Genomic DNA, 26,364 nt, shown 5'->3' on the forward strand with positions numbered 1-26,364 from the left:
GTCAAACAGTAAATGCTAGAGCCAGCAAGCAGAGTTAGGTCTGCCAAACTACCAAGCCCATTCTTTTAACTACCACCTTCACTGAGTTGCCTTTTTACCTGTGCACTTGAACGTCTCCCACCTGCCTCCTTCTTGCTGGTCCTGTGGTCACCCCCTAGAGGCTGGACCTCCTATTCTGCTGACAACAGTAGCCTCTCAGTGTTCCTGACTCCAGGACTTTCTCTTCTAATCCTACTATAGACACTCTTTTCCTTCAGTTCCAGTGTTAGAAGGTATAAGGCTTGCTGGATAATGGGGAGAACTGAGGTCTAGAGAAGTCTGGGGAGGATTGATCCCTGGACACCTCTTTTCTAGTGGGATCACAGCCAACTGGGAAAAGCCAGTGCTCTCTCACTATAATACCTCCCGTCAGGGGACTGAGCATGAAAACTTGGGTATGGAGAAGCACGTGGGAAGAGCAGATGGTTATAGGGATGGGAGGCAGCAGGAAGGCAGAAGCAGAGCGTGGGGCTTGGCATGGGTCAGAACGAGAGGAAGGAGGATGTGGAAGAGGTTTACCATACACCTCACCACTTTCAGGGTGCAGTGGAACATGAGACAGCCAGAACCGCCACTGGGGGATACCATGTACGATGTTCACAGTCTTAGGAAGGATGTGTGTGGATTTGTCCCTGGAGAGGGGCTGGGTCAGCAAAGGAGAAAAGCAGCATGTGAACGCATGTCCCAGACACCCTCTCCCAGTACTCCAGACACCTGACAGGACAGGCTATTATCCTCATGGAAGCCCTGGCTCGCTTTCAAAACTGCACTTCTTTGCAGAGTTCATCACCTTCAGACAGGGCTTGCTGAATGATTCAGAGTGATGAAGTTTGTGAAAAAATACACACCTGGCAGAACATCACACCATCCTGTCATTGTTATTCTCCTCCAAGGATGTTCTTTAAATATGTGGTCCCCCAGGAACCAAGATACCCATACCATTCAAGCCTCTGAACAGAGCTGCTCAAATTCCAATTTGTATCAAATCACCTATAGATCTCTCGGATTCCAGAAGGTCCGAGGTTCCGATTTCTAATGATGCTACTACTCCAAAGACCACACTTTCGTGCGACCAAGCCATAGAGCAGTGGTCCCAAATTTGTCTGCACGTTGGAATCACGTGGGGAATTTCCAGACTGTGGATTCCCGTTTTCCATCGCCAAAAACTGTGATTTAATTGGTCCGGGATATGTTCTGGGCTGGGAAGTTTTAAAATATCTCCACGTGATTTTAACCAAGTTTAGGAAGGAGGCACTACCCCGGAGATTGCGGAGGAAAGTTGTAAGAGCTTGCAGGAAATTAATCCATAAAGAAGGCAAACCCAAAATTTAATAGTAAGAACTGGATAGTTTGGATCATGCAAGGTTAGTACTCTGCAAAGGGTGGTGGCAGATGGAAAATAAATATAAGCAGTGCTTAGGGGTCCATGGAGGACCCATGACTCGCGGGCGCCTTTTGCTGGGGTAGGACGAAGCCCAGAGCCCTTCATTCCTCCCCTCCGCTCTTCACCGGGACGGGTAGGGCCGCTGGCAGCCGACAGGGCTCGCGGGAGCATGCGCAAACGAGGGCCCGCGCGGGGTTTCTCGGAGCATGCGCGAGCGCCGCGCCGGCGCTCCAACCCCGCCCCTCCGGGGTCACGCTCCCGGAAGTGCCGTGGGCCCACGTGTCGGGTCCGGGGGAGCGGTAGGTGGTCAGCGGTTCCGCGGCACGTGGGTCGGCACGTGCCCGAGCGCTTGGCCCGGGGCAACCTGGAGCCGCCGGCCTCGGTGGCCGAGGCGGTGTCGTCCCTGACTATCGCCGATGCATTCGTTGCAGCAGGCGAGGGCGCCGCCCCGCCGCCCCAGGCGCTCCCTCGGAGGTTCATCTGCTCCTTCCCCAGCTGCAGCGCCGCTTACAACAAGGCCTGGAAGCTGGACGCGCACCTGTGCCGGCACACGGGGGAGGTAACCGGGCCGCGGCCGCCGGGGGCGTGGCGTGAGGGCCTCAGACCTGGGGCCGCCGAGGCCGCCGCCCACTCCTTAGGTCAGGGGAGGACCGAGGACGCAGGTCATTCTAGGACCGAGAGATACCCTTGTCGTGGGTCCAGGGCTCACTGAGCAACGCTTTAATGTTTGATCTTGAGTGATGGCCAGCCACCGCCTCCCCAGAACTTGAAAATACTTGCAAGGTTGGAATACCCTCTCCCACCCTCACCCCTCTGGTGGCTCAGACGATCAGTAATTCGCTTACAATGCGGGAGACCCGGGTTCAATCCCTAGATCGGGAAGATGCCCTGGAGGAGGGCATGGCAACCCACTCCAGTATTCTTACCTGGAGTATCCCTTGGACAGAGGAGCCTTGGTGGGCTGTAGTCCATGGGGTCGCAAAGAGTCGGACACGACTGAGTCGACTGACACTTATTTTTCACTTTTTACCTCCCCACCCCCTCCCCAACTGGCCTTCAAAGGCCCCGCCTCCTGGCACTGGAATGGGGGGAGAACTGAGTCCTAAAGGTCTGCAAGCAGCCTGTGTTCATTCATTCGTGGTTCTGCACCATTCTAGCCCGGAGAGCTGCAGACCCGATAGGCCTGGCTTCTGGTGTCACGGACCTTAGGTTTAATCCCGACAGACCGCGGAATAAGTAGGAATGCACCACAGTGAAGAGAGGGCTGCTGGAGGGCGGTGGCGAAAGCCCTTTCTCTTGACCTGAGTGAGAAAGAAAGGTTTCCGCCCTGCAGACATTTGAGGGAAGAACAGGGCAGGCAGAACTGCCAAAGGAGCATGTGGTCCTGGGGGCAGACTCTGGGCAGTGTGGTTGGGTGGGGGCACCATCCTAGAGGAGCCTGAGGGGCAGGCCAAGAGGGTCGTTTGCAGACCAGGGAACAGATGGCTTTAGAGCCTGGGTTTTGTTTTGAGGGCTGTAGGAAGCCTTTGGGAGGTCACAGAGGAGGAAAGGACATCTAATGGAGGCCTAGGAATCAGTCCGGTTTCCTGGGTTTTTGGCAGAGTCCAGCTTCTCACAGCCTCAGCTGAAGGCCATTAACCAGGGCCCAGCCACTCCTGCCTCTGCTCCTAGCACCTCCCTAACTTACATGCCACTTCTCCGTGTGTCCTCACACTCAGATCCTCTTACCCCTTGCAGCATTTGAAGGCTGACCATCCCTCCCTGGGACCTTCTCCAGCTCACTGACCCTGGCCCCGGGCCCCTCTCCCACCCTCCTCTCTCCTGACTTCTTACCCTGTGACTGGCTTCACTTATGCTGTGACTGGCTTCACTTATGACATCCTTTATGCTCTGCCTCCCTGTCCTTCTGGTCAGTTCTGCCGTCCCCGCCCCAATTCTAGGCTCTGTTACCAGGAGGCCAGATTAGCACTTACCTTTCCTTTTAGACTCCTGGACTGTGTTTAGGATATTGGCACTCCCAGCTTCCTTCATGCCGGCTAGAAGACTCGGAGCCACAGCATCCCACATCCCACATGTCAGTTTGACAGGCAGTTTTCGAGTCTTCTCCATGCCAGGCTGTGTGGAGTCCTGTGTACCTGCCTGGCAGCGCAGTTCTTGTCCTCCTGTCCATCTGCTTTGCTACCAGTACTGTCATCTGAGGCCTCGGTGCCTCCTTCCTGCATGGTCGTGGGGCACGTTTTCTATAGTTCAGTACACAAAACTGGCTATGTGGGGGACACGTTTTTGCTTTTCCTGTGGGGGGCCCTTCCTCCCAGCTCGTGGGTCCTGAGTGGTGGTTACACGCTGGGCCGTGAGCTTTTCTGGGTGTGACACAGTCCTCCGTAGCTGTGCCAGGCATGCCCCTAGCAGATGATGGACTTGTCCAGGATGACAGAGTCTGCTCTGGACTCTGAGCAGATGAGAGGATGCTGGGGAGAGGAGGCAGGACCAGTGGACATGGATTGTGCTGATAGCAGCCAGGAAGCCTTTGAGGGGGCCACTGCTGAAGCTCAGTGTAGGTCAGGAGCAGCTTCATGATGCTGCTGTGTTACTGTGGAGGCTGCCCGCCTTTCTCATACGTTGCTATTCCTAGGTCAGAATCTGTTGCAGCAACCTTGTGAGCAGCTGCGGCAGTTTGGTCATGTAACCCCAGGCGGCAGGTGCTCAGCACTTACTGGGTGGAAACCACCTCTGCAGACAGAGTCCACAGCTTTGCCCATCACACAGATTAAGGCTTTAAGTAACACCAGAGTTACTGACTGGGACTGACATGCTTTTTCTTTCCTTCCTGCTAGAGACCATTTGTTTGTGACCATGAAGGGTGTGGCAAGGCCTTTGTCAGGGACTACCATCTCAGCCGCCACGCGGTGATTCACACCGGAGAAAAGCCCTTTGTGTAAGTGGGGAACTGTCTTTGGGCCTTTGAAGTGGGTTGTGTTTGGCACAGGAAATTGATCGATGACTCATGAGATCAAGAACATGGGGCTTCTGCATCTCCTCAGAGGAAACTCGGTTTGGAATATGTGGAGGAGAGTCGGGGTTTTGTGTGTCATCGTGTGTGACAACTTCAGGGGTGGGTTCATCCGAAGGTTTCTTGAGTTTGACCCTCTCAAATGCTTCCCTGGCAGATTGAGGGCTCTGCATCCTCAGGGCCTTTACAAACCAATCAGCTGCTGGGATAACAGACATACGCATGAGAAAGTAGAACTGTAACAGTTTATCTTCTGTTTCTTTCAAAGAAGCCCCTGCTCCTTGCCATGTCAATATTAATTTCATTCTACTCAGAGTTACTCCTTATCTCTGAAAGGGTGGATATACTGTTTTTCTTTTGATCCACTTTAAAGCAGTGGATCTAAAATTTGGGGTGCCTCAGAATCACCTGGAAGGCTTGTTGAAAAGATAGAAGAAGCCTGCCTGCTCATCAGGAAGGACCAGTTAAAGTATGCTGCTGCTGCTGCTAAGTTGCTTCAGTCGTGTCCGACTCTGTGCTACCCCAGAGATGGCAGCCCACCAGGCTCCCCCATCCCTGGGATTCTCCAGGCAAGAACACTGGAGTGGGTTGCCGTTTCCTTCTCCAGTGCATGAAAGTGAAAAGTGAAAGTGAAGTCGCTCAGTCGTGTCTGACTCAGCGACCCCATGGACTGCAGCCTACCAGGCTCCTCCATCCATGGGATTTTCCAGGCATGAGTACTGGAGTGGGGTGCCATTGCCTTCTCCAGTTAAAGTATATGTATATCTATATGGTGGAATACTCAGTCAGTTCAGTCAGTTCAGTTGCTCAGTTGTGTCCGACTCTTTGCAACCTCATGAATTGCAGCACACCAGGTCTCCCTGTCCATCACCAACTCCTGGAGTTCACTCAGACTCACGTCCATCGAGTCAGTGATGCCATCCAGCCATCTCATTCTCTGTCATCCCCTTCTCCTCCTGCCCCTAATCCCTCCCAGCATCAGAGTCTTTTCCAATGAGTCAACTCTTCACATGAGGTGGCCAGAGTTTTGGAGCTTCAGCTTTAGCATTATTCCTTCCAAAGAAATCCCAGGGCTGATCTCCTTCAGAATGGACTGGTTGGATCTCCTTGCAGTCCAACGGACCCTCAAGAGTCTTCTCCAACACCACACTTCAAAAGCATCAATTCTTCGGCGCTCAGCTTTCTTCACAGTCCAACTCTCACCTCCATACATGACGACTGGAAAAACCATAGCCTTGACTAGACGGACTTTTGTTGGCAAAGTAATGTCTCTGCTTTTGAATATGCTATCTAGGTTGGTCATAGCTTTCCTTCCAAGGAATAAGCGTCTTTTAATTTCATGGCTGCAATCACCATCTACAGTGATTTTGGAGCCCAAAAAAAACAGTCTGACACTGTTTCCACTGCTTCCCCATCTATTTCCCATGAAGTGATGGGACCAGATGCCATGATCTTAGTTTTCTGAATGTTGAGCTTTAACCCAACTTTTTCACTCTTCTCTTTCACTTTCATCAAGAGGCTCTTTAGTTCCTCTTCACACTGTGAAACTTGTAAGAAAATCTCCAGGGCTTATTAATTGAAAAACCAAGGTTCAGAAGAGGGTATTTATTAGGCTACCTTTTAGTGTGTTAAAAAGAACCCGGAGGGTAAACAGGAAGAGCTCTATTTGTATTTACTTCTGTTTATATAAAGAAATCCTAAAAGTTATAGAACAAAACTTGAAATATTCTTGCCTGTTTTGGGAGCAGTGGGAGGCCTGGATGGGTAGGAGGCAGGGGTGAAAGAATTCATGCATTTGTGTCCTTTTTCATGCTTTTTGGTTCTTACTGATTAGTGAAATGATGGCTAAGATTAGGGCTTATAAAGGAAGCCGTGCTTCATCCATCAGATTTATCAAAAGTCATGACAATAAGAGCACATATTTTTTTAAAAGTTCACAGAGAATTTAGATAATTCAGGGTCAAGATATAGAAACACTTGTTAAGGGGACCTGTCCCAGCTTGGTAAGATGCTAGAGGGTAGAATAGTTATGGTTCCGCTCCAAGTGTGTTTTTTGCCTCTAATGATAAGCTGGAACCAGTTGTTTTTGAGGTCTTTTTGGAAGTGCAGTTTGTAGAAACATTTCAAACAAAATTAAAGTGATCAAATTCTAAATTGAGAACAGTTTCAATGTGATTTAAGTCTAAGAAGATTGTGGGCTTTCAGAACTAGTGTTTCCACCTCTCCTCAGCCCACTGTACAACGTCTGCTGCACTGTGCTTAATTTCAGAAGCCTTACATGAAAATGCATTTCATTACATGAAATCAAACTGAGATGCCTACATGGTATGGCTTAACACTTCAGAATTTGTTAAAGAATATTTTATAGTATATTTCAGAGTAGATAGCTTTTATAAAGTGGGAGGAGGTAAACATCTTAAAATTTCTCTTCCCTCGGTTTGTTAATATTTTGGTTTATACAATTTCCTAACAGTTGTACAGCTAGTGGCTGTGAACAGAAATTCAACACAAAATCAAACTTGAAGAAACATTTTGAACGCAAACATGAAAACCAGCAGAAACAATATGCAGTAAGTATGAATGATTTTATATGCTCAAAGTCCCTAAATTTTATGTTTGCTGCCTGTGTATCTGAAATGTTCATCAGCTAAATTTTGTCGAATATCTGAATTTAGTTTGACACTAGCTATAATAATAATAATAAAATATTGGTATTAGTATCATTTTGAAAGCAGACATTTTTTGCTAATTGTATTATTGGTTCAGTTCAGTTCAGTTCAGTCGCTCAGTCGTGTCTGACTCTTTGCGACCCCATGAATTGCAGCACGCCAGGCCTCCCTGTCCATCACCAACTCCCAGAGTTCACTCAAACTCATGTCCATTGAGTCGGTGATGCCATCCAGCCATCTCATCCTCTGTCGTCCCCTTCTCCTCGTGCCCCCAATCCCTCCCAGCATCAGAGTCTTTTCCAATGAGTCAACTCTTCGCATGAGGTGGCCAAAGTATTGGAGTTTCAGCTTCAGCATCAGTCCTTCCAATGATTACCCAGGACTGAGCTCCTTTAGGATGGACTGGTTGGATCTCCTTGCAATCCAAGGGACTCTCAAAGAGTCTTCTCCAACACTACACAGTTCAAAAGCATCAATTCTTCGGCGCTTAGCTTTCTTCACAGTCCAACTCTCACATCCATACATGACCACTGGAAAAACCATAGCCTTGACTAGACGGACCTTTACCAAATGAAACGTTTTTTGCTGTTTCAAATGTGCTACTTTTTGAAGCTTCTTGAATTTTATAGTAAATGGGTGAAAGAAACAAGAATATAATTTCTGCAGTATTTTTATCTTGAAAGGATTGTGTTGTGAACTGTTCTTTGATTTTTTCCAAGACTAACAAACCTTTTACTAAACAGTGCAGTTTTGAAGGTTGTAAGAAGACCTTTAAGAAACATCAGCAGCTGAAAACCCACCAGTGCCAGCACACCAACGAGCCACTGTTCAAGTAGGTACTTCACATGGGTGAAAACCTCTTCAAGTTCAGGCAGAGATAAGATTAAAATGCACAGGTGGCGTGCACATGCTCAGAAGCAGTTTCTTAATCAACGTTTCCTGTTGAGTTATATAGTCTATGCCCACTTATATACTGGGGCATTTCAGAATATGCTTTTGTTTCTTCAAAAGAGAGAGTAATGTGTTTCAGAATCATTTGTGAGATTAGTACAGTTGTGGTTAAGCTTAACTATCTATATAGAATAGATACGTTGAATAATACGAAATGTCCTTATGAGAACGCTGAGTATTCCTTTCCTGTAGGACAAAGGTAACTGAGCTTAGCCTGCATCAGAAGGGACTTTAGGAAGAAGAGGGGACTGGGCACGTTGGCAGAGACTTGCAGAGGGCGCCTGCTGACGGCCGCCCTGCAGAGCCCAGGCTGATGGCCGTGTGCGAGCTGAGCTGAGCTGCCTGCGCCTGTCTCTCAGCTCACGGGCCCTGGGCCTGGGACTTGTTGCAGCGGCAGTGCCAGTCCCCGCTGGGAGCCCTGCTGCCTCTTCTCGTGCCGCTGGTGGCCGGATTGCAGAAGTGGCGTGCTTGTTATGGCTCCCCAGAGCCAGTGCTTCTACAGCCCTGTTTTCACACCATCCTGTGGCAGCAGCATTAAGGGAACCAGACAATGATTCAGGATGGCTTGGGTATTTACCCCAGCCATCTTTCTGTGGCCATGGAAACGAGGTGTATTGTCTAAAGTACAAAGATGGAAACAGTGTTTAATTTGATCACATAAGCATTAAAGAAAAACACTAGCTATAATAATAATAGCTAGAAGAAGATTTTTTTCTCAGTTTACTCTGCCCAAGGCTGATCAAGTAACTTGCATCTCACCTGCAACTAGGTCTGAATTTGAAGTCCCAGTTTTATGACCGCTTTGGTTGTAGGAGAGGGGCTTCCCTGAGAGGGGTTCAGACGGTAAAGAATCTGCCTGCAATGCAGGAGACCTGGGTTCCACCCCTGGGTCGGAAATATCTACCTGGAGAAAGCAATGGTGACCCACTCCAGTATTCTTGCCTGGAGAATCCCATGGACAAAGGAGCCTGGTGGGCTACAGTCCATGGGGTCACAAAGAGTCAGACACAACTGAGTGACTAACGCTTTTACTTTAGTTGTGGAAAGAGGGGACTGGCAGGGTAGGACAGCATGCTGTTTATTTTAGTACAGTTAGTTCTGCCAGTGGGTCGATCGGCTGACACTCGTGTTGTTAACCCAGGTGTGCCCACGAGGGATGTGGAAAACACTTCGCCTCCCCCAGCAGTCTGAAGCGGCATGGGAAGGTCCATGAGGGTAGGTCCCGGTGCCCACCCTGACAGGCACAGCAGCCGTAGTGTGTGTAATACTCTGATCTAGCTTGTTTTTGATAATAATCATTTTCCTATCAGTCTAATTTGATTGTTGTTTATACTGAATATTCACAAAAGACAACATGCCAATCTGTTTGTTTTTTTAATAGGCTATATATGTCAAAAAGAATGTTCTTTTGTGGCAAAAACATGGACAGAGCTTCTAAAACACATGAGAGAAACCCATAAAGGTAAGGCCAGCATGGGGGGCGTGATAGAAATGTAATATCTGCTCCTGTAGAACTGATTGAGTGCTTTTAGAGGGTGAACTTTTACACATGCTCGGGAAAGTAATAGATTATTATCTATTACCCTCTGTAGTATGTCTTGTTAAGCGCTGGGTCCCTCTCATGATCAGAGAGACCCGTAGCCCCAGGTTCAGGAGGAGGTGGGCCGGGTCTCCAGGCCCGTGCTCACCTGGCATCTTAAAGGCTCCAGCAGGGGCAGCACGTGGGGAGGCCCTGGCTGGAGTCTGTGGGGGCAGCTGGGGAAGCGTGCCCTCTGTGCCCGAGGACAAGGGAGCAGACGGGTCTGAGTAACTTGCTCCACTGCCCGCAGCCCCATGCAGAGAAGCCCTGTGCTTAACAGAGGGCCGGGGACCGTGTATTACATAGGCATTTAGGAGAGCTAAGGCAGACCTTCAAGAAGCAAGCACTGGAGTTTGCTTCCTCCACCCGAATTCTGATTGGCTTGTTGTCATCAGGTTTCTGGCGTCGAACCCATTACTTGATATATTCAGTGTTAGCTTTTTCTCTGTGGTTAACGCCGGGGACGCGGGCTCCCCTTGCTTCTGCTCCCCCAGAGGACATAAGGTGTGGCGTGTGCCAGAAAACGTTTAAGCGCAAGGACTTCCTGCGGCAGCACATGAGGATGCACGCCCCCGAGCGGGACGTGTGCCGGTGTCCACGGGCAGGCTGCGGCCGCACCTACACCACCGCCTTCAACCTCCAGAGCCACATCCTCTCCTTCCACGAGCAGCAGCGCCCCTTCGTGTGCGAGCATGCTGGCTGCGGCAAGACCTTTGCCATGAAGGTGAGCCCTGCCACCTTGGGGTCTGCATCTTTTCTGCCAGGCTCCCGGGAGATCGGGGGGTGGGGCGGGTCTGGAAGGCGGGGGTCTGGCGCATCACTCTGGCTCCAGCGGGAGTGGTTCTCCACCAAGCTGGGCAAACACCAGACGGGCCCCTGCCCCCGGAAGTCCAGCCCTCAGCATGGCTGGAACCTGCCGGAAGTGCACGTCCAGGCCCCGCTCCAGACCCACTGACTCAGAAGTCTGGGGGATGGATCCATTCATTTGTTTTTTAACCAGCTTCCCGGGTGATTCTTAGGTGACTAAATTTGAGACCCAGTGGCCAGTGGCACCATATGCGTACTGTTCATTGAGAGCCTCCTGATGTCCTGGGTGTACTTTTGAACTGCAATGGTCTGGGGATTGGGAACTGGGTGGGGTCTGAGAGCTTCAGGATATTAGTCCAGATTTTGAGAGCAGGACCCTGACCCTGTGGACCCGTGCCCAGTTGGTGCTGTCACAGGCAGTGGCTGAACTACAGCAGACAGTGGGGGGTGAGGGTCGTGGTCAGCAACAGGGCGGAGACCAGACCTGGGCCAAATTGTCCAGGGGTGTTGGGGGTGCTATAGACACCGGGTCAATTAGAAGAGTCTCCCTCCTTCAGCTCAGAAGAGTCCATTCTGACCTGGCCCCCTCCCACCCCTCCCCGCTCTATAGGCAGGGAGCATACACACTCCTAACCTGGGTCCTCCGAGAAGGCAGGGATTTCAGTGGGGGAGGGAGCAGTGTGCTCCAGCGCTAGAGGTCGGATCCCTCCACAGAACAGAACAGAAAGAAGGATATTGGTTTATCTGAGTAACTCAAGGGACTTTACTCACTGTAAATACACTCACTTTCTCTCCTTCATTGCAGCAGAGCCTCAGCAGGCATGCCATTGTGCATGACCCCAACATGAAGAAAATCAAAGTAAGTTGAGACTTAGCATGCTGTTAATTTTAAAACATTAATTGCTTAAACCAGATGCTAAATATGCTATTTGGCGTATTTTCAACTACTTATTGGTGTGTGTCTGTATGACTATTGAAGGCAATTGTGTGGAGTTCACATCTTTATTTACGAGTTTTATTGTATGCTGCAGTAGTGGCATAGCTGACAGGCATACAATTCTGATAGTTTTGATTTTGAATTAAAGTTAGTCATCCCTTGGTATCCATGGGGAGTCCGCAGGTGCTTGAGTATACGTAGATTTTCGACTGTGCTCGTGTCCATGTGCCTAACCCCCTGCCCTCCTACCCCTGAGTGCCAGGGTCATCTGTATTTGCATGTAACCTCTGCACATCCTCCTGTGTACCATGAATTATCTCTACGTTACTTATGATACCTAATACAATGGAAATGCTGTGTAAATTGTTGTCAGCACACAGCAAATTCAAACTTTGACTTTGGGAACTTTCTGAATTTTTCCTTCTTTAAAAACACTTTGGATGGGCTGTTGGTTGACCCAGCTGCAGAACCTGCAGACATGAGGCCTGACTGGCTCTGTCTTCCTTATTCCCTAAGGTGAGGCCGTCTCGTGGGAAGCGGAGCCTGGCCTCCCGGCTCAGTGGGTACCTTCCTCCTAAGAGGACACAGGGCCAGGCTGTGCCTTTGCCCAGGAATGGGGAGCCGGTGAGCTGCATGGAAGGCCACGCGCTCTCCACGTCGCCGTGCTGACTGCAGCTGCACATCCGCCCGCGCTGTATGGAGGACCGCAGACCAGCCAATGCAGTTTCTCTCCCCTGGAAGCATGTGTTTATTAAAGTCACTGGGGCAGGACACCAGATGCTCCGTCCTTCCCGTCTCCCCTGTTCAGAGCGTCTCCTCTTGGGGTGCCCGGAGCTGCTCTCCATGCAGCCTCCTCCTTTTTGCTCAAGGGACGAAGAACACACATCACAGCCTTGCCTCCTCTGATGGGCTGAGGCCGGGATGAGAAGGTTGCAATTCCAGACACGGCCTGGACTATTCGATTACACATCTCCTCCTAGAAGAGGAAACAAAAGGCTAGTATAAAACCAGCACCTCTGATTGTTTCCAGTGTTCATGCTTATCTGATACCCATAAAAGCCTACATTCTTGAATTACTATATAAGGGATTTGCTAAGTCAAATTGTATAGACCTGGTTAAGCTGATCGAAAACTGTACAATAACCAGGTGGTTATACAAACTCCATGGAACTAGTCCAACACGCTAAAGGCTTGATAGTTTTGAATCCCCCGTCATGACACTGAGAGGCTGTTTGGCCCAAACCACCCACACACAAAAAGTGCCAAGTGGTGGGTTTGGGCACTGGCAGGGCCCCCTTATCCCCCTAGGTTGTCAGCTCAGTGCTGTTCCCAACCGTCCTTCAGTCACTGAGGTGGTTAGAAAAAGACACATGGTTCTAGAGATTCTGGGTGGGCTGGACTGGGCCCAGAGCCTGGGTCATTCTAGTCTGGAGCTAGGGCTGAAAACCACTGGAGTAAACGCTGCCTTTATCTACTGCTGTGTAACTCCAAAAGCGAAATCCACAGATCCTCCACAGACTTATCCTGGGACTGTAAACTAACACTTCCTAGAAGAGTTTGACTTGACTGCTTCTCAGAGGCATTTATAAAGGGGAATTGGACTTAAAAAGATGAACCCATACAGTCTCTAGTTTTCCTATTTAAATGTGAGGCCCTCTACAGTCTGTGAAGTAGAATAGTACATAGCCCTTAAGTGAGGAAGTAGTGTTCTCACATGGCGAAGTGCTTAACGCTGCGGTCGAAAGAGCGTGTACGTTTTGCATTTTGAAAGCCCAATTAGCTGCCACTAAGACTGGGCAGAATTATTACTTTTCTCTGCCTTTACGTTTTCCAGGTTTTCCACAGCTGTATTTATAAGTTCAGAAAACAAGCAGCCGCTCAGGCCTGTTTTCACTTACCATTTTGTCCTCGGGCTCATCTGCACTCTTCCCTTTCTTTACTGTAATCTGGACTTTGTACTTTTTTTCGATCCACTGCTGAATCTGTTTACTCTTTGTGTTCAGATCATGTTGTCCAATATTTGAAGAAAAAGTCAGTTCCTTGGTCAGGGTGGGTCCTAGGTTGAAAGAGTGAGATCTGGGGCTAGTCTGTGAGGCCTGGGTTTTATCACACACACGTCCTCAGGTCTATGCTGCTATAGGCCCTCCTGTCTGCCTGGTATTAATGGTTTCACCCTCCAGTTAAATAGAGGAGACAGACACAAGGTGAAATACCACTTTTGTAATTGCCAAGTAAGAGTACCTGAACAGGGAATGCTTCCGTCTATCACTACCATTGTTTGATGAAAGAACAAAGGAATGGTCCTTTAAAGAGAACCTTTGGGTGGTGGATAACAGGTGTTCACTGTACTTTTTCTTTATCCTTTTTTAATTTAAATAAAAATAATTTTTCTTAAACACCTCCTTGCTTCTCAGAGCTCCTACCAGCTGGTTAGAGTCCTCTGTCAGCCCTTCCGCCACCTCTGAACCAAGCTTCTCAGGCTGTTCACCTTTTTTCAAATGTGACGCGTTCTGATGCCCCTGGCACTGCAGCGGGCCTCTTCTGGATATTTTTGGTTTTCTAGTCAATATCCCTGTTGCTAAATGTGGTGCGTAGAGAATCGACACAATCTGACCTCCAGTGATCAGCAGTTACTAGCCATCACGGAAGCAGACCTCCTCACTTAATTCAGTTCACGGCTTCTGTAAGGTTTAAGTGACAAGTTGGTAAAACACGTTGAGTGTTCCTACCGCGACTCTCACAGTGGGCATGGGGGATGCTCTGGGGGTGACTTCAGAGTTAGGAAGCGCTTCTCTGTAATGGACTGCCTGCCTCCCCTCAGAGATAGGGGGAGAGGAGGAGGGCACCCAGGCCAGGCAAGAGGCCAGGACAGGACCAGGAACTCGTCCCCACCTCTCCCACACCTCACCCCATGCGGCGCTCTGCGGTCCCGGCCCTGGGAGGCCCCGCCACGGTCAGAGGGGAAAAGAGCGCCCATTGTTTTGGTGGTGGTCGCCTTGTCTGTCTCTCATTTTGCACAGGGGTAAAGGAAGAGATGATGAGTAGCAAGGAGGAAAGGAACGCAAGTAAGTGGATGAAAAACACACACTGGACGCAGTAGTAAAACAGGATTCCAGTTACTCACCGCCTGTTCTTACAGGCGCTTGGCAGATGCCCGATTTAAACTGCAGATCTGCCGGCCCAAGGGACATGGGAGCAGAGAGCAGGGTACCTACCCGGCTTGGGCGCGGCCCTCTCTGCCTCTCGAAGCCGCAGCCGCTCCTGGTAGATCTGTGCGCCCGTCAGGAGCTGGTACTGCGGGGGCTCCGCGCTGGCATCCCTCTTCACTAGCCGCAGGTCCCGCTCAGCCATGAGCCTGATCACGTTTGCCCGGTGCATGTGGCCCAGGTCGTTGCCCTGTTCGTCCAGCACGTGAATGATGCGCTCGTTGATTTTTCTCCCAACGCTACTGAAAGCCGTCTCGTTCTTTTTTTTCTTTGTGCTCTCATCCTGGGTGTCTTCAGTGCTGAAAGCTTTCGCGTGAATGAGGCGGGGCGGTCTTGGGGAGGCCGGCCCCTGTAAGATGTATTTGCTCAAACATCTTCTAATGCAGCAATTCTCAGTCTTTATGGTTTGTAATGTTAACTTCTTGAGGAAAAGAGCAGCCATCCTATAAAGCAGGGAGAAAAGATCATTCAAACCCAGCCGTTCATTCCCGTGGGCTGGTGCTGTGGTACACGGAGGCGGCTGGTCAGAGGTGAGCAAGAGGACGCAGTGCCTCCGACAGCGCTTCTTGGGTGTGTAAGGCTGGGACTCCCTCTGGTCCAACTCTGATCCTCCTGGGCTGTGTACCCCAGCTCCCTTGCCTGTCACCACCGCATACACCCACTGTTGACCAGTACATAGCACAGGAAGTGATGGGAGGTGCGCAGTCTCACTGCCCTGCCCCTCAGGTACCCAGGTGGATCCCTGCAGCCCCATCCCTGCAGAGTAACTGCCCACCCAAGCCCTCCACCCAGGCAGCACCCTCGGGTCAGCATGTGCAGGACTGAGTTCCACCTGCCCCAGCCCCTAGCTCAGGCCTCCTGTCTCTGTATCACATACACACTTCACATGTGATATAGAGCTAAGTGATCCCCAAACAGCTAAGTGATCCTTGGCCCTTCTTTTCCTCAGCCGTTCATCAGCAGATCCCGTTGTTCCACCTCTAAAGGCCGCCAGGACCCAACCACTCCCCATCCCCTCCCTTGCCATCACCCTCCCCTGAGTGCCGTGATCACCTCTCACCTGGGTCAGGTCTCAGCCTCCTGACCGCCTCCCGCAGCTGCCCTGCCCCTGGTGACCCATCACCCATGCTTAAAGCACGGACATCAGACCATGGCCCCACTGTGCTCTCTGGGACCCCTGCCTCACTCCAGAGCCCTCCCCCACCCCACCCCACTCCGCCCACAGCACCCAGCCCACCTCCTCCACTCATTCTTCCAAGCTTGTGGGCTCCTTGCTGTTCTTTTAAACACTATACACACCCCCACCCCTATGTGATCCCTTCCCTCAGACAATGCAGCTTTGTTCAGTTCTCAGCAACGCCCTTCCTGTGCTATGTCCACTCTGTAAATGACACACCCCATTCTTGCAAACCCATCACTTTGCCCTTTAAAAGCATTCACTGCTGACATTTTTCTGCACACAACATTCGTGATCTTCCCTCAGTAGAATGTAAGCTTCATGAGAAAACATGTCTGTCCTCTGGGTTAGGAGCGTGGCAAGGAACCCACTGGGTTCTAACCCAGCACCTAGAGTCTGTCCCAGTACATGCAGCATCCTCAGTATCCTCTTGGGGCCGATTCCAGGGCCCCCGGAGACACCCAAATCCATGGACACTCGAGTCCTGCATGTAAAACGCTGTGTGTTTGCATGTAACCTGTGTACATCCTCCCACATACCACATCGTCTCTAGGTTACTTACAAAACCTAACAGTGGAAATGATATGTTAACAGCTGCCTGGCATAGCAAATCAGTCTTGCTTTTGGGAACTTTCTGGAGGTTTTTTTCCCTGAGTATTTTCAGTCATGGTTGGCTGCATCCGTGGATGCAGAACTGGTGGAGAACTGGCCATATGTGCTGAATGACTGTGTGAGTCAAAGGAGACGGTCGGGGGGAGGCGGTGTCCGCGGGCATTTATCCCGGGCCTTCAGGTGCATCATCCCACCCGCCACACAGAAGGCTGCTAAGTGCGGTACCTGTCTATTCTAGAAACCCAACTTTCCTCCCTATATCTTCTTTTCAAAACCTAGGGTCTTTTTTCCCAGGAGTATTCGATCATATCACTGCGTCAGCTTCTTCTGACGATCTTCTATAGTACCATGAGAAAATATTGTCAGATTTATGAATAAACCTTGAATAAAACGACCTATGCTTTACCAAAGAAGAAGACAGTTCCTAGCTGCCATTTCAAATGTCCACCACCCTCCATGAGACCTGTGATGTTTCATCCACGGTGAATGAGGCGCCTGGAGTCATGCAGAAGGACCCCACCTGCAGATGCCACAGAGGCCCCAGGACTGGACTGAAACTGGGTTAAATAGCTGAGCCACATCAAAAAGTCTACAAACAATAAATGCTGGAGAGGGAGTGGAGAAAAGGGAACCCTCTTACACTGTTGGTGGGAATGCAAATGGGTACGGCCACTGTGGAGAACAGTGTGGAGATTCCTTAACTGGAAACAGAACTGCCTTATGACCCAGCAATCCCACCACTGGGCATACACACCAAGGAAACCAGAAATAAAAGAGACACGTGTACCCCGATGTTCACTGTTTACAATAGCTAGGACACAGAAGCAACCTAGTGTCCATCATCAGACGAATGGATAAGAAAGCTGTGGTACATATACACAATGGAATATTACTCAGCCATTAAAAAGAAGGCATTTGAATCAGTTCTAATGAGGTGGATGAAACTGGTGCCTATTATACAGAGTGAAGTAAGTCAGAAAAACACCAATAGTGTGTATTAACGCATATATATGGAATTTAGAAAGATGGTAACGACAACCCTATATGCGAGACAGCAAAAGAGACACAGATGTAAAGAACAGACTTTTGGACTCTGTGGGAGAAGGCAAGGGTGAGATGAGTTGAAACAACAGCATTGAAACGTATATTACCATATGTGAAATAGATCACCAGTCCAAGTTCGATGCATGAAGCAGCCACTCAAAGCCAGTGCACTGGGACAACCCTGAGAGACGGGATGGGAAGTGAGGTGGGAGTGGGGGGGGTTCAGGATGGGGGACACATGTACATCTGTGGCTGATTCGTGTTGATGTATGGCAAAATCCACTACAATACTGTACAGTAATTAGCCTCCAATTAAATCAATTTTTAAAAATTATAATAACTAATCATAAAACACCATTAAATATATACCACTATGAAAAATTAAATAAATAAATAGCTGAGCTACTTACTGCTCAACAGCGAACAATCAGACACTCATGGAGGAAGCCGCCAAAGCAAAAGAAGCAGAAAAGTCTGAAGACACTGGAGAAAACTTCTATTTATCATGAAAGAGCACATGTGCACTGTGTGATGAATCAGCAATCCATTACGCAGAACAAGGGAGCAAATAAACTAGGCAGAGGAAGAAATGGATTTCAGAAGAACCCTGAAGTTTTCCTAAGACTGAAGACATGATTTTCTTTCCCCTGTTCTCCTAATTATCATTCTCTAATTTTTATAAGGAGGAAGTATTTCTTATACTAATAAATTCTTTGTGTTTACAAAATAAAAACTGTTTCTGAAAGATAACGTAGTTTTTTTTAAAAGCTTTAAAAATACTTTCCAAAAAGAGGAAAAGGTATTTGCCTTTATTATTTTTAAGCGTCTTTACCGTTATTCAAATTTTAAAAGGATTTAAACCTTCTTGACTTACACAGCAGTTATGCTTCAATACTAGCTGAATTTTGACTTTAGATCAGCAAAATTGAAGATACACATATTTCTTCAAAATAAATTTTACATAGATAAACATATACAGAGTTCCATTCAGTTCAGTTGCTCAGTCGTGTCTGACTCTTTGCAACCCCATGAATCGCAGCACGCCAGGCCTCCCTGTCCATCACCATCTCCCGGAGTTCACCCAGACTCACGTCCATTGAGTCGATGATGCCATCCAGCCATCTCATCCTCTGTCATTCCCTTCTCCTACTGCCCCCAATCCCTCCCAGCATCAGAGTCTTTTCCAATGAGTCAACTCTTCGCATGAGGTGGCCAAAGTACTGGAGTTTCCGCTTTAGCATCAGTCCTTCCAAAGAACACCCAAGACTCATCTCCTTTAGAATGGACCGGTTGGATCTCCTTGCAGTCCAAGGGACTCTCAAGAGTCTTCTCCAACACCATAGTTCAAAAGCATCAATTCTTCGGTGCTCAGCTTTCTTCACAGTCCAACTCTCACATCCATACATGACCACTGGAAAAACCATAGCCTTGACTAGACGGACCTTTGTTGGCAAAGTGATGTCTCTGCTTTTGAATATGCTATCTAGGTTCCTCATAACTTTTCTTCCAAGGAGTAAGCGTCTTTTAATTTCATGGCTGCAATCACCATCTGCAGTGATTTTGGAGCCCCAAAAAATAAAGTCTGACACTGTTTCCACTATTTCCCCATCTATTTCCCATGAAGTGATGGGACCAGATACCATGATCTTAAGTTTTCTGAATGTTGAGCTTTAAGCCAACTCTTTCACGCTCCTCTTTTACTTTCATCAAGAGGCTTTTTAGCTCCTCTTCACTTTCTGCCATAAGGGTGGTGTCATCTGCATATCTGAGGTTATTGATATTTCCCCCAGCAATCTTGATTCCAGCTTGTGCTTCTTTCAGCCCAGCGTTTCTCATGATGTACTCTGCATATAAGTTAAATAAGCAGGGTGACAATATACAGCCTTGACATACTCCTTTTCCTATTTGGAACCAGTCTGTTGTTCCATAACCAGTTCTAACTGTTGCTTCCTGACCTGCATATAGGCCGCAGGAGCGGCCGAGAGGAGCTACCCGATGTCCGAGGTCAGGGGCGGCAGCCAGGAGGAGCTACCCAATGCCTGAGGTCAGGGGCAGCGACCTAGAAGAGCAACCCCACGTCCAAGGAGCGGTGGCTGCAAGGGCACAGGAGGCCGAGAGGAACTACTCCACATTCAAGGTCAGGAGGGGCAGCTGTTAGGAGATACCCCTCATCCAAGGTAAGGAGCAGTGGCTGGGCTTTGCTGGAGCAGCCGTGAAGAGATAACCCATGTCCAAGGTAAGAGTAACCCAAGTAAGACAGTAGGTGTTGTGAGAGGCATCAGAGGGCAGACACACAAACCATAATCACAGAAAACTAGTCAATCTAATCACATGGACCACAGCCTTGTCTAACTCAATGAAATACAGAGTTAGGGGGAAAAAACCCTGTGATATTAAATTTGAGAGACAAATAACAAATTCAAGTCATTGAGAAACTTTTTATCAGGAAAATTCTCAAACACGTACAGAAGAAAGAGCAAAAGGAAGCCCGAAGCATCCATCGCTCAGCTCCGACTCTCAGCACGTCAGCCAACGTGCTTCCTCTCCACCAACAACTGCTCACCGGGCCCGACATCCAGGAACGACTTCACAGTAAATCCCGTCTCATCAACAGACAATTGAGTACATCACCTCTAAGAGCTGAGGACTTGCTTATCCTCTGAATAACAACGGTAACACATCCCAACTAATAATCACTCCTCTACACCATCAAATATCCAGGCTTCAGATGTCCCTGGTAGTTTCCATTCTGTTTATGTTTCATTTACAACTTGATTGCACGAAGAGACTCTCACTGGCCAAATGTGTGATCATTTACACATCAGTGACTGAAAAGAATTTCAACACACCAACCATGCAAAAATCCATGAAAAAAAAAGACAGTTTGCCACAACTCTATGTGACTAATACCCGGCTCCTTACTTTGGAAATTAGTCATTAAAGGAAAAGAACTAAGTATTTATCCTACCTTTTAAGGAAGAACTATAATCATCCCCAGTCGATGAAGAAAAGTGTTCTTTAGAGGAGAATGCCAGCTAATATCTGGGGAAGAAAAGTAAAAGTTAATTGAAAAGCACCATTTTCCCAGCTCCAATCAGACCACTGATTCAGGCTTCTTGTTCAGTCTCTAAGTCGTGTCTGACTCTTTGTTCAGGCCTAGATGGATGCAAACATCATTAGGTAAAAGGCTGATGAGGAAACAAGGAGTTCATGGGGTGCCAAAGGGTGACCCAAGGAAGACTTCCAAACGGAAGCAGGAAACACATGCTCCAGCGGTCACCCCGTAACGGGCCAGACTCAGCACTCTGACACCCTAACACTTGTCTTTTCGTGGGACGGGTAATCCTTCTGTGAAACAGGCCTGCCAAAAAGGCTGAACCGGAACAGCATCAAGCCTCCAGACTGAGCTCCCGGTTTTCAAGGATACAAGGGCCAGACTCTGCGAGAAACCAGTCAGATGACACAACAAGGAAACCACTGACAAAATCCAGACTATGGGACAAGACCGCTGGCTTCAAGCCTTACAAAGAAATCAGTGTCACTGGGGACCTGAATTAAAAGACTAAGAAGACATAATCATAAAATTCAATGTTTGAAAGAGAAGCAATTAAAAAGACACGTGGGGATAAGGGAGGAAGAACTGCACATGGCCTAGATTCATGATGGATGCGACTCTATCAGAAAAGTACTATTTTCTCAGCCATGAAAATGGCATTCTTAGGAAATCTTAGGGAGTTAGTCATGACATCTGCTTACTTACTCTGAAATGGTTCAGCAGCAAATAAATGTGATTATGGCAATATCTGCAGAAGCTCGATTATGCTTATATGAGTGCTTAGTTGTTAGTCTTTCAATTTTTCTATGTTCAAATTTTTTTTTCATAATTAAAAAGTTCATTTTAGAAAGAATCAACAACATATAGGGAGGAAAAAATTCACTAGTCATGCCAATATGACTATTCCAGTCTGTGTAATTGTATATTTACTGTAATTTAATAAACTGGCACTCTGACTTTATGTATCCTTAACAAATATTTCTTTCATTAGCTGTAAGTCTATGTTAAAGCAGAGCCTATGTCTAAGGAACTTTACAAACTGAATGGTCTTTTTTTTTTTTTTTAATGCAAATTGCCTTTCTTTCTCCATCTGGTTTTCAACAGATCAAGTCCAAAAGTGCCTTACCTGGTAAATGGTGATGATTTCAGTTTAAGGTAGAATGTGTACAATTTTCTGCTAACCAAAGTAGCTAAAAGCTAATGTGTATTTTAGAGAAGGGCTCTCAGAAGCTGGAGGCCCACCAGCATCATCTGGGGATGCTTTTTCAGAGCACATGATGTGTCCTCACCCCTCTCCTAGTTAACAGCTCCTGGGTTAGGACCCTCAGAAAAAAGATGGCATAAGAAAGTGAGTAATAAAGCATTACAGTGTAAGTGGATTCAAGTAACTTACGCTGAGATGTCTTGGGCTCCCCTTAACCTTTCAAGACTGATGCAAAATAGGAGGCCCATTTCTCTGATGAGATGTCTTTGTCAAACATATAATAGCCTGAATGAATCAGATCTATCAAAATGAAAATGCTTATGTTCTTATGACAATACTGGTACACTTGGTCACTCCCACAACTATCATTTCTGAGACATCCAAAAATATTTTAAGAGCCAGTTACCTTAAAGCCAGTTACTTAAAATGCACAATTTGACAGTATGAGATATCCATTTCTGATTTTGTATTTATTCAGACCTTACTGAAATCATGCTGTGCTGTATCAGCTGCATCTACTGGTACTTTTAATTGAGTAGCTAACTCCACATTCTTGAGACAAACAGAAGGCTTCTTTTTTGCTGTTGTTCTTTACTTACTTGAGACGGGATCACTGAAAAACTCCACATCCTCTGAGCACTGGAGGACAGACTGACAGGCGTCCCCAGAGCCCATCTGCTCTGGTCATGGCTCCTCTTCTGCAGCTCCTGCTACTTTCTGTCCTCACTCCACTTCCTGGGGCTCTTCTGCATCATCCCTGACTGTCCTAGATGATATAAGAAAAAAATGTCAAGTTACATTATTCCAGATGTACACAACAGGGGAGTTCTGGTGTTTGATCCACATATTCCGTAAGAACTGGAATGTAAACATTAAGCCATAAAGCGGGCAGTCCTGAAATGTGTGGCACTTCCTTGTGCTGCGTGTAGGGCTGCATCCTTCACACTGTCACATCAGTCTTCAGTTGTCTCAAAGGAATCACATTCTTTGAGGACTGTTACCAAGTTCAAGCCTGTACTGCTCACCACACGGCAGACCAACAAATCGACAGACGAGTTGTTGTTTGGAAAGCCAGCAGACTGAGAAGATGATGGACTCCTGTCCCAAAGAACCAACTTCCCTGAGTTAGAATTCTGACTTCTTTTATATGAAAAGGGAAAGGGGTAAAGTCCAGGTTCCAGCCAGACTCCAGAGGGGATATGTTAATTTCTTCCTCCTTATAGCCATTCAGAGGTCGGACTGGACAAGGTGTTTTCTGCGACCTGAACAAAGGTATTTGAGCTTCACCTGGGAGGCAGGGTTTCTAAAGACGGACCACTGTGTAATTTAAGCTTACAGGCAACATCTCTTTAATGATTAACTGGAATACAGAGGTGCTTCCCTATTATTAGACAACTTTCCCCAACTTTCATTAAGAAAATGCTTAAATATTCAGGAAAGTTAAAATATACAGTCAACACCCCAACATTCATTCACCTAGATTCCACTGTTGCTCTCCTTGGTGTATGTATATTTATTTCTCTTTCCATCCATTTTATTATGTTTTGACACATTTCAAAGTAAGCTGAAGACACTGCTACATTTCACCCTTAAATACTTCAGCATGCACATCATTACCCAGAGTTCAGTATTCGTTTACAACTCTTTTCATTTTGAGACAAAATTTACAAACAATGATATGTACAAGTCTTAAGCTTATAATTTGACAACACCTCTGTAACCAAACTCCTATCAACTGACAAGATGAAGATAACCTCTATTTACTTGTTCACTCACTGTTTTTCTTTCCTACATAGCTGATATTGTATATTGATATCTATTATTTCCTGGGAGATTGGAACAAAAGTTATATGGATTCTAGTGGACTAAAATATTTATGCAATTAATTTTTCCAATTCTGATGACTTTTAAGTAGCCTCTGTCATACCTTCCAAAGGAGTTTCACTAAGTCCTTCTGCCTGCAGGCCTGCCCCCTGTCCCATGTGCCCGCTCTGGTAGGGGCTGAGCACTGCAGACCCCAGGCCTGCACATTGCTGTCTGCTGGCTCTGGTTTTGCACGAAGTATTCTCCATACCAAGATGGGCTGTTTAAGAGCTAGAATAGTAACTAAAAACACTGGAAAAAGCCAACATAATATCTTGGCTAATTATTTAACCACATTTCTTTAGGCATAAAAATTTAAATTTATTTTTTAGTTATTTTATTGAAATAAGCATCCAGAAAACATTTTTAGAAGAATCCTGAGCTCAAGACTCAATCCTAAAATATGTACTTAATCCTGTATATTATTCCTCTAATCTGTCATCTCGCCTTCCAGAACCCCCATCTCAGAGACCAGCATCTTTTCCAGGTCTGCTCTCCCGCACTCCCACATCTAATCCAACACCAAGGCTTCACAATGTTACTTCCAAACACCAATCAAATCCACCTACTTCTCTCCATGTCCATCGCCACCACCCTCCTGGGGACACCTCCCACCATCAGTCTCCTAACTAGGCTCTTGCACCTTGAACTCCTCCCCTCTGCACTGCAGGTGCTGGCTCCCCACGCAGTGCCCGCCCACCTTAAAACTGCCTGCAGACTAAAGACCCATAGCTTTCAGGAAGCCAAAAGGCCCTTCCGGCCTCATTCCACACCAAACTTCCTTTATGCCTAAACCACACTGCCTTACTGATCATGAATGCTCTTCCCCCTTGGTTTAGGGAACTCCTTTCCTGCCGAGCGCTGCCTTTCTCAGGGCATTCCTCTGATCACGTCCAAGACTAAGCCAGATCTCCCCTGAAAGCGCCCCCACCCCCCCGCATTTGTTTATCGAGGTCAACGGTCAAGTATTTCCACAGTATAACCTGTCTTTCCACGATTATAATTTTGTGACTATTACTGATTCTCTGCTTCACTAGACGGTGAGTTCTGTGAAGCAAGGAACACACGTGGCATACCCTTCCCGGAACCGCGCCTGGCACAGTAAAACCTCACAGCTTGCCCTCGGAACTGCGGCTATTCAGTAAGAAAATGTTTTTACTTCTTTCAAGGAGCCTTATGCCGGGGAGCCCAGTAAATGATGAACGGGGGTAAAAAAAGAAAAAGAAATCCCAGAAGGCTCGGCGACTTTCCTCCAGCACCCCTCCCTGGGCGGCCGCAGACACCAAGGTGTCCGCGCTGTCTCACCTGCCAGGCGCTGAGCCAGGGGTCGAGGGGCGGGGCTACGCGCGCCGAACGGACCAATCAGGTGCGCTTGCGATGGCCGCGCCCACCCGCGCGCCTCGGCGCGCCGGGGCGGGAGCCGAGCGTAACGACGTGCGGCCTGCGTGTGTCCCCGTACATGCGCCAAGATGGCAGGACGGAAGACGTAGGGGCCGGAAGGACGGACGCCCGGCCTAGCCCGGGCTCTAAGACAACTTTACACCCCGGCCGTGCTCCGCCCGCGCGGCAGCGTCTGCAGTCCGCCAGCAGGTGGGCGGCATTGGCCTTCCAAGGACGACACGGCCGAGCGCTAGGCCGCAGGCCTGCCCCTACGACCCCGTCTTCCCGCCGCAGGTCCCCTCACTCGCGCAGCGCCCCTGGCCTTTGGCTTTACCTGTACCGAGCCGCCGATTGATGAGGTTTGGCGGCAGCAGCCCGCAAGCGGGCTCCCGAGTGAGACCCTCTTCGCCCTCCGTAGTGGGCGGGGTGTCGACTCCCGGCTTTAAAGGGAAGGCGACGTTAGGAGGAGAGAGTTTCCGGCTGGCGACTTCAAGTCCTCCGACAGAAAAGGGCGCGTCGTTGCGGCTCCTCCGGCTCCAGCCGCCGTAGGTGGGGCGGCGATCGGAGGCTCGCTACCCTTCCATCCCTTAGGTTTTCGCCGACCTCAGTGTAGTTGCGTCCCCAGTGGGCTTACAGCTTGCATACGTCTTATTTAATAAAATATTACTTTGATAAGATGGTTAATCAGTTCAGTCCAGTTATTCAGTCGTGTCCTACTCCTTGCGACTCCATGGACTGCAACACACCAGGCCTCGCTGTCCATCACCAACTCCCAGAGTTTACTCAAACTCATGTCCATCCACTCGGTGATACCATCCAACCATCTCATCCTCTGTTATCCACTTCTGCCTTCTATCTTTCCCAGCATCAGGGTCTTTTCCAGTGAGTCAGTTCTCATCAGGTGGCCAAAGTACTGGAGTTTCAACTTCCGCCTCAGTCCTTCCAATGAACATTCAGGACTGCTTTCCTTTAGGATGGACTGGTTGGATCTCCTTGCTGTCCAAGGGACCCTCAAGAGTCTTCTCCAACACCACAGTTCAAAAGCATCAGCGCTCAGCTTTCTTTAGAGACCAGCTCTCACATCCGTACATGACTACTAGAAAAACCATAGCTTTGACTAGACAGACCTTTGTTGGCAAAATAATGTCTCTGCTTTTTAATATGCTGTCTAGGTTGTCACTCTGCTTATTTAAATTATATGCAGAATACATCATGAGAAACGCTGGGCTGGAGGAAGCACAAGCTGGAATCAATATTGCTGGGAGAAATATCAATAACCTTAGATAGGCAGATGACACCACCCTTATGGCAGAAAGTGAAGAACTAAAGAGCCTCTTGATGAAAGTGAAAGAGGAGAGTAAAAAAGTTGGCTTAAAGCTCAACATTAAGAAAACTAAGATCATGGCATCTGGTCCCATCACTTCATGGCAAATAGATGAGGAAACAG

The 26,364-nt window shown here is 48.1% G+C and overlaps 2 protein-coding genes across 5 annotated transcripts; one reads left to right on the forward strand and one right to left on the reverse strand.

Moving 5' to 3' along the window:
• On the forward strand, nucleotides 1,575-12,172 carry GTF3A (general transcription factor IIIA). Its single transcript, XM_013968228.2, has 9 exons — nucleotides 1,575-1,982; nucleotides 4,258-4,358; nucleotides 6,907-7,003; nucleotides 7,846-7,934; nucleotides 9,195-9,268; nucleotides 9,435-9,515; nucleotides 10,127-10,356; nucleotides 11,245-11,298; nucleotides 11,893-12,172. The coding sequence occupies exons 1-9, from the start codon at nucleotides 1,593-1,595 to the stop codon at nucleotides 12,043-12,045; spliced, it is 1,269 nt and encodes a 422-aa protein (XP_013823682.2). The 5' UTR covers nucleotides 1,575-1,592; the 3' UTR covers nucleotides 12,046-12,172.
• Nucleotides 11,428-25,419, reverse strand: MTIF3 (mitochondrial translational initiation factor 3). Of its 4 annotated transcripts, none has more exons than XM_018056587.1 (6): nucleotides 25,252-25,419; nucleotides 22,274-22,440; nucleotides 20,384-20,457; nucleotides 14,592-15,025; nucleotides 13,275-13,432; nucleotides 11,428-12,352 (listed from the first exon to the last, which is right to left on the reverse strand). In XM_018056587.1, the coding sequence occupies exons 4-6, from the start codon at nucleotides 15,022-15,024 to the stop codon at nucleotides 12,134-12,136; spliced, it is 810 nt and encodes a 269-aa protein (XP_017912076.1). In that variant the 5' UTR covers nucleotide 15,025; nucleotides 20,384-20,457; nucleotides 22,274-22,440; nucleotides 25,252-25,419; the 3' UTR covers nucleotides 11,428-12,133. The 4 variants fall into 4 exon arrangements, with proteins under 4 accessions (XP_017912076.1, XP_017912077.1, XP_005687609.2 ...); XM_018056588.1 differs by lacking the exon at nucleotides 25,252-25,419 and adding an exon at nucleotides 24,843-25,206; XM_005687552.3 differs by lacking the exon at nucleotides 25,252-25,419 and adding an exon at nucleotides 24,697-24,828.

The sequence above is a fragment of the Capra hircus genome, chromosome 12, assembly GCF_001704415.2.
Source record: "Capra hircus breed San Clemente chromosome 12, ASM170441v1, whole genome shotgun sequence".
In the NCBI taxonomy this organism is placed as follows: Eukaryota; Metazoa; Chordata; class Mammalia; order Artiodactyla; family Bovidae; genus Capra; species Capra hircus.

Coding starts and splice junctions, on each gene's coding strand:
- GTF3A (XM_013968228.2), top strand. CDS start 1,593: ATGCGCAAACGAGGGCCCGCGCGGGGTTTCTCGGAGCATGCGCGAGCG. Junction 1,983..4,257: donor TGTGCCGGCACACGGGGGAG/GTAACCGGGCCG, acceptor CCTTCCTGCTAG/AGACCATTTGTTTGTGACCA. Junction 7,935..9,194: donor ACCAACGAGCCACTGTTCAA/GTAGGTACTTCA, acceptor TTGTTAACCCAG/GTGTGCCCACGAGGGATGTG.
- MTIF3 (XM_018056587.1), bottom strand. CDS start 15,024: ATGGCTGCTCTTTTCCTCAAGAAGTTAACATTACAAACCATAAAGACT. Junction 13,433..14,591: donor GAGGGCCGCGCCCAAGCCGG/GTAGGTACCCTG, acceptor CTTTCAACCTAG/GACCCACCCTGACCAAGGAA. Junction 12,353..13,274: donor ATGAGCCCGAGGACAAAATG/GTAAGTGAAAAC, acceptor TTCCTCTTCTAG/GAGGAGATGTGTAATCGAAT.